The sequence below is a fragment of the Mytilus trossulus genome, chromosome 8 (assembly GCF_036588685.1).
Source record: "Mytilus trossulus isolate FHL-02 chromosome 8, PNRI_Mtr1.1.1.hap1, whole genome shotgun sequence".
Taxonomy (NCBI): Eukaryota; Metazoa; Mollusca; class Bivalvia; order Mytilida; family Mytilidae; genus Mytilus; species Mytilus trossulus.
The window spans coordinates 11,255,892-11,262,825 of record NC_086380.1 but is presented as its reverse complement, the minus strand read 5'-3'; the positions used below and the strand labels follow the sequence as shown (position 1 = coordinate 11,262,825).

Below are 6,934 nucleotides of genomic sequence, written 5' to 3'. Positions count from 1 at the left end.
CTTTTCCTAAGGGGGGGCCCGATGACTGACCTAAGGCGGGGCCGCTACAGTCATGCTTCAATGATTCCCTTTATAATCAACCAAATTTTTCCCACAATTGGATCCGCCTATGGTAGTTAATACTGCAATGTTGAACAATCCAGTTTCGGGAGCAAGTTGACAAAGTGATGTTCTGTCTGTCCACAGCAACAGACAAACCACAGTAACTTGAGTACTTAAAACAAAAGCTTTTTTAGTCGTTTGGGCAGCTTGAAGTCAAATGATGTTATAAATGTATTGTTCTACCTGAAGGAACGTAAAGCCCAAACATACAATTATGACCAGATTTTAACAATAATACTATACTGAACTATCTTAGACTGACGCTATTCAGCCTATTAGACCAATGGTGTTCCAGTTTGAATTGTTTTGTTCTAGTCATTTTTGGTTCCGGAATGGGAATCGATCCAGGAATCTTTGTGTTTAGTAGTCCGATGCACTATAACCACTTCACCACGGTTCTCTATATATACATATAGTTGACATACAGTTATACTGTTAATATATAGTATCGCGGATCCAGCCATTTTAAAAATGGGTGTTCCTTACCCAGGACAAAAGAGGGGGGTCCCTTCTAGATCCGTGCCTGTATCCGATATGCAGACTTGACCACAAAAACTATATGTCGGGTAAACCATGTCTGACACAATAGTGAAACGAAGACCTTGCAAGAATCACTTACACAAGTACCAATCATAGATGAGAAATTCACATGGAAAACAAACCATTCTGGTTTTTAAACAGCCGTTAAACCATGAAAATGAGATCAAGGGCTCTGCATATTACTGAAGGAAACCTCACAACACCGAACATTAAGGTTTGGTATACAAGGTATGATGCATCTAGGTGTTTAACCCACTGAAACATAAAGCTTCAAATACATATTTTGAGCCGCATCTTTTTGTCCCAAATTATGTGACTTGCTGTCTTATATACATTCTCAGCCTGGCTTGCTGTACATGCGAGAGCATTGTGACCCTGTATGATCTCCAAATTATGTGTCGGTTTTCCCTTAAGTAAAAGGTCATTCTTTAGGCGGACTGTTCTAGATCGCTGTCTTTTCTAGTCAACAGATAATTGGCATTTGGAAGCTTCACTTAAACTAAATTAATGTCAGCATTATTATTTTTTTCAGTTTTCTTACAACTTTACCAATACAAAATTTAAATCGTGCATCCTCCATTACCTATATGTATCTACACGTTTTATCTTACATTTAAATTGAGTGAATAACATTATGAATATCATTTGCCTAACGTGATAGGAATGCTGTATCAGCTTTGTAAAATGTAAAACGGTATAAGTTGGTACCCCTCTTTTTTTGGTCGATCAATGCATTTGAATGGGGACATATAGCTGGAACCTTCCTTTATCCTGGGTTGGGAACCCCCTTTTTTAAATGGCTGGATCCGCCACTGTATAGTGACAGCAATACGTTGTTTCGTCATGTTCTGTTTATCCTATGGTGCATGTAACCCAACAGTTTGGAACCAATAAATTATCTTTTTAAGACAGACTCAGAGAGAGAACTTCTTAAAGCGGGAGAGTTTTTTTTACAAACGTTCTAATAATAAACTCCTTAATAAAATGTTAAGGAAGGAAAGTAGAAAAATACTGAATATGCATGTTCAAAAACGGCGCGAGTGTCGGCGCCTTTCATTGTTCACTAGTCGACCAGAGGAAACACACAACCATCCGTTTGATTGACCAATACAGTTGATAATTAAACAAATATCCAGTGTCTTTAGGCTCAATCATTTAGAAACTATGTTGGTATTACTGAATAAAAAAAACCAAAAGCATGTTGTCACTTTCTGTTTCATATACATAATCAGGACTGTGAGTACACCGAGATCTAAATTTACGTGAAAGAAGACTGTATACGAATAGGTCAGCTTTTTTAAAACAACCGGAAAGTTGTATGCAGATATTAGCAGTATAACACGCACCCATGCAAACTCAAACGTGACAGCAGCCTTTTCATGCCTGTACTGTTGTAAAGATCAAAGTGTTGGAGGATGACGTACCACGACAAAAACATAAAATATAGTATAGTCAAATTCGTTTATTTGATTGAAATTTAATAAATATTTTTTGATAAAACAAAATTATAATATTCTACTGTGTTAATTATTAGTAAGTGTTTCAAACATGATTATCAAGGTTTTAAGTCATACATATTCATATTATAATCTGTTTATTACGTATTTTTTATCATTAATATGTTGTTTTCTTCATTTCCCTTTACCAACCATATGCGGTTGAAGATCTGTATAAACAATCTGTATCCTAAAACAAAGAAAAACAAACATTATTTGCTTATATGTTCATCAGCATAATTCGCTTTAGAATTCGTTTATTCAACAACAATAATGCACGTTGTTAAAAAGACACAATTTCAGTGTTTTAACAAAATGGATTACGAATTATTTCTTTCACATGCATGTTTGGTTGGTCTTTTTATGCCTCGGCAATTATAGTAAATTGTTCGTCTTGAAAATTCTTTCCATTGTACGTTCAAGCAGCTACATTAAACTAATTTCTAGTAGAATGGTGTATTATAAATGTAACAACCGATGCTGTTCAATTTCTTCGCCCCGAAAACTAGTCGACATACTTTACTTATTTTTATTTTGTTTTCTTAATATGCCTTAACTACACAGGCACTTGTCTCTGAAAAAAAATCCTATACACCTTATTGTGTTATAATAAGGTATATAGGATATAGGATAATAGAAATTTTAATATTCAGAGCAATGTTATTTAAATTAAAAAAATTCTGTACCCCATCACCTGTGGGCAGGAAAGAATTCACAAATTCTATAAAACTAAGATATAGCAGCCTGAGCTGTAGTAAAGTCTATGCATACTTGTTTCCAGGTAGTTTTGTTTCTTCCTTAACAAAGGTAGAAATCTTGTCGGTATATCCTGGATTGTCTTTCTCGTTAAATCTCGCGATGGATATGATTGAGATCAACATGAACGGTGATTCGTCTCCAGCATTACAAACTAAAGCATCACAGGTGATAACTAATGTTATTTTCTGAAAGAGAAAATGAACAAACTAAGACATCACAAGTGATTACTAGTGTTATTTTCTGAAAGAGAAAATTTACAAACTAAGGCATCACAAGTGATTACTAATGTTATTTTATGGAATATAAATTTACAAGCTATAAAGCATCACAGGTGATTACTTCTGTTATCTTCTGAAAGAAAAGATTTGCATACTACAGCATCACTAGGCTGGCGATTATTGCTGTTATCTTCTGACAGAGAAGATTTACGAACTAAAGAATCATAGGTGATAACCTCTGTTATCTGATGTATAAGATTATAAACTAAAGCATCGCAGCTGATTACTACGGTTATTTTATGAAAGAATAAGAATTGCATCGTTGACAATGTAATGGAATTTGATGCGACTGTCATACAAGTGAGAGGTTTAGCTAGCTATAAAACCAGGTTCAATCCACCATTTTCTACATTAGAAAATGCCTGTACCAAGCCAGGAATATGACAGTTGTTATCCATTCGTTTGAAGTGTAGACTTTTGATTTTGCCTTTTGATTTTGGACTTTCCTTTTTGAATTTTCCTCGGAGTTCAGTATTTTTGTGTTTTTACTTTATAAAAAACTTAAGCATCACATGTGATTACTATTGTTATCTTCTGAAAGAGAATATTTACAAACTAAATCATCACATGTGATTACTATTGTTATCTTCTGAAAGAGAATATTTACAAACTAAATCATCACATGTGATTACTATTGTTATCTTCTAAAAGAGAATATTTACAAACTAAATCATCACATGTGATTACTATTGTTATCTTCTGAAAGAGAATATTTACAAACTAAAGCATCACAAGTGATTACTTATTTCTGTTACCTTATGAAAGAAAAGATGTTCATGGAGTTATTGTAAAGATAAGTGTTAACTGGAAGATGCATAAATGATAACAGTGAGTTTTAGAAAGTCTGAATAAGATGGATCAAGATGCTGTTCAACATAACCAGGCATAGACATGTACAGTGTTTAGAAACTAACCCCCCTCCTTTTTCACAAAAAAAGAAAAGAAACAGTACTTATTCAGATAAAATCAACCTGTAACCAGATATCTTGGGAGGGCTGTTCAAGAGCAATATTAACATTGTAAAAAAAAAAAACGTCCTTTAAAAATCAAACTGTTTCGTTCGAATCTCCTCAATAGACCTCACGGTGACGGTGTTGACACGCCAAAATAGATCAACAACTGTATATTGATTTGCACGATTTAGATAGAAAAGATAAATCAGTTGCGTAGGTAACCACATGGTTTGCCTGTATGATCAGTATCTCTCGCATGGATAACAATGCAATGCGCCCGTCTTTAAAAATTAATATTCAAGATGAACTTCACTGACACCTTTGTTTTTATTTAAAAATTAATGCAAGCCAATATTGGAGACTTTTCATCTCGTTAATCCTCGTTATATCGAATATGCATGAAATATTTGCCACTGGGCGTTAAGCAACCAACAAGAAATCAATCTTACACACCTAAAAATAGTTATTCGGTTATCAGAGTTTGTCCAAGTTAGTTAAAGTTATAGCTAATTAATATTAAAAGTTAAGTGCAAAAATCAAGTACCTAAATCGGTTAATTAACAAAAAGGGTCGAGCATAATGTACATGTATGTATGATTCACAATATATATAAATACCTACCTCGATTGGCTTGTCCAAGGTCTCGGCAAGAAACGCAGAAAACGTCTTTGTAAAATCTTTCGGTATCTGTTCTTTAGTAAGACTAGTGGTTACCTGCACAATAGGCATGTTTACATGTATGTGTATAATGGAGTTATGTGTATTGAACTTGTTTATCTGACTTATTTAAATGTAATATTATGTCATGTATAATTAAGCGCCTTCTCATTGGTAAAGATTAGAAGCGGGGGAAATTTAAATCGATGTTTATAAATATATTCAAAAGAAGCCACAGGTTCATATATATTTCTTAGTTACTCTTTATTTTTCATTTATAAGTCAATGTTTCTCTATGCATGTTTGTTATTTGCATGACTTGATATTTCTTTTTTCTAGAATAGAATGTGGTATAAAATTATTGCCAGCTCGTCATAACTAATATTTTGCTAGAATATGCGTCCGTTTGGCTGTGAGGAAATTATTAATATGCAGCCTTGTCAGGTCTGAATGTAACGGTTCAATTCGAAGCCTCGTGTAAAAATAGTGTCAAGCTCTCTGTGTGTTATAAAAAAAAAAACGAAAAAACTCTCTGCATATCTGATGAGAAGTCCGTACGTGGTCAGTTACAATACAAATTTCTCATTTCCTATATCAAACATACCTTCCTTTAGTTAATTTATGTATAATTGTCATTTTGTTTAGTTTCTTTTGACAAATTGTTACCTTTTCTGACGTCGGACCCGGACTTCTGATCTACTGATTTTACTACATGCGAATTGTTTGTTTTATTGTTCTATATTAGCTCGATGTATAGGGGGGAGTGCTGAGATCTTAGAAAAACTGTTTGACCCCGCCGCATTTTTGCGCTTGTCCCAAGTTAGGAGCCTCTGGTTTTTGTTAGACTCGAATGATTTTGATTTTTAGTTTCTTGTGTATAATTCGGAGTTTAGTATGACGTTTATTGGCACTAAACTGGTATACATATTTGTTTTGGGGTCAGCTGAATGACTTCTCCGGGTGCGGGAGTGTCTCGCTGCATTGAAGACCCTTTGGTTGCTTCGGCAGTTGTTGTCTCTTTGACACGCCCCCATTTCCATTCTCAATTTTATTTAACAGTGGCATATTTGTAGATGAAAAGATGTGGTATGAGTGGCCATGAGACAGTCCATATTTTCTGCCTTTATCCCGGTAAAACCCCTTTCTTGCATATTTTATGTAGACGAAAAGCGCGTCTGGCGTACTAAATTATAATCCTGGACATTCCTGGTACCTTTGATAACTATACATACCCTACTTAATGTATTACCGGTATATGTCATTTTTATACCCCCGCTTTAAAAAAGGGGGGTATACTGTTTTACCTCTGTCTCTCCTTCCGTCAGTCTGTCAGTCAGTCCGTCCGTCCCATGAATATTTTTCGTCTTATTTTTCTCAGGAACTACAATACAAGGATTTCTGAAATTTGGTTTCAGGGTTTATCTAAGTCAGCTATACCGTGTGATGCGTTTTCAGATTGATCACTTGACAACTCCCTGTTTACCGAACACTTGTATGATTTTAGACATGATAGCCAAGTTGAAAATTTTCGTCACATTTTTCTCAGGAACTACAATACAAGGATTTCTGAAATTTGGTTTCATGATTTATATAAGTCAGCTATACCGTGTGATGCTTTTTCAGATTCATCACTCGACAACTTCCTGTTTACCGAAGACTTGCATATTTTTACACTATTAATATTATGCACTTGCGGCAGGGGTATCATCAGTGAGCAGTAGCTCTCAGTTCCACTTGTTTTATTTATTTCCGTCCTGATTATGCATACAAATATTTCTCACTGGACGTTAAGTAAACAACAACTAATTAAGCAATAATGTACCTTTTATACATTACATTAAAGCACATCTTTATTAGTACTCTTTTTTTTCTTTATAATCTATAACACCATCATTCCCTATTTTTGTGTTTTTACTTTTCCCTAGGTATATTTTTGAAAAAAAACATATTGTTAAGAATTATAAGGAACACTCTGAAGATTTGTGATTCGAATTATAGCCGGTTTAATGCTGTAAACGGAATCATGGCATCATGACTTCACACTTTCCATTTAAAACGCATGCATAGTATGAATTTTTGTAATCTTATTACATCAAAAGGCAATTGGGATCAAGACTATTTTTTCAGCCCTTTCATACCTCATGCCAAT

The 6,934-nt window shown here is 34.4% G+C and overlaps 1 protein-coding gene across 1 annotated transcript; it reads right to left on the bottom strand.

Moving 5' to 3' along the window:
* Positions 1–2,089: 2,089 nt before the first annotated feature.
* LOC134681649 (MIF-like protein mif-2) lies at positions 2,090–4,938 on the bottom strand. The gene is made up of 3 exons (XM_063541303.1): positions 4,750–4,938; positions 2,910–3,082; positions 2,090–2,328 (listed from the first exon to the last, which is right to left on the bottom strand). Exons 1-3 carry the CDS (start codon positions 4,855–4,857, stop codon positions 2,274–2,276), a joined length of 336 nt encoding a protein of 111 aa, XP_063397373.1. The 5' UTR covers positions 4,858–4,938; the 3' UTR covers positions 2,090–2,273.
* Positions 4,939–6,934: the final 1,996 nt, after the last annotated feature.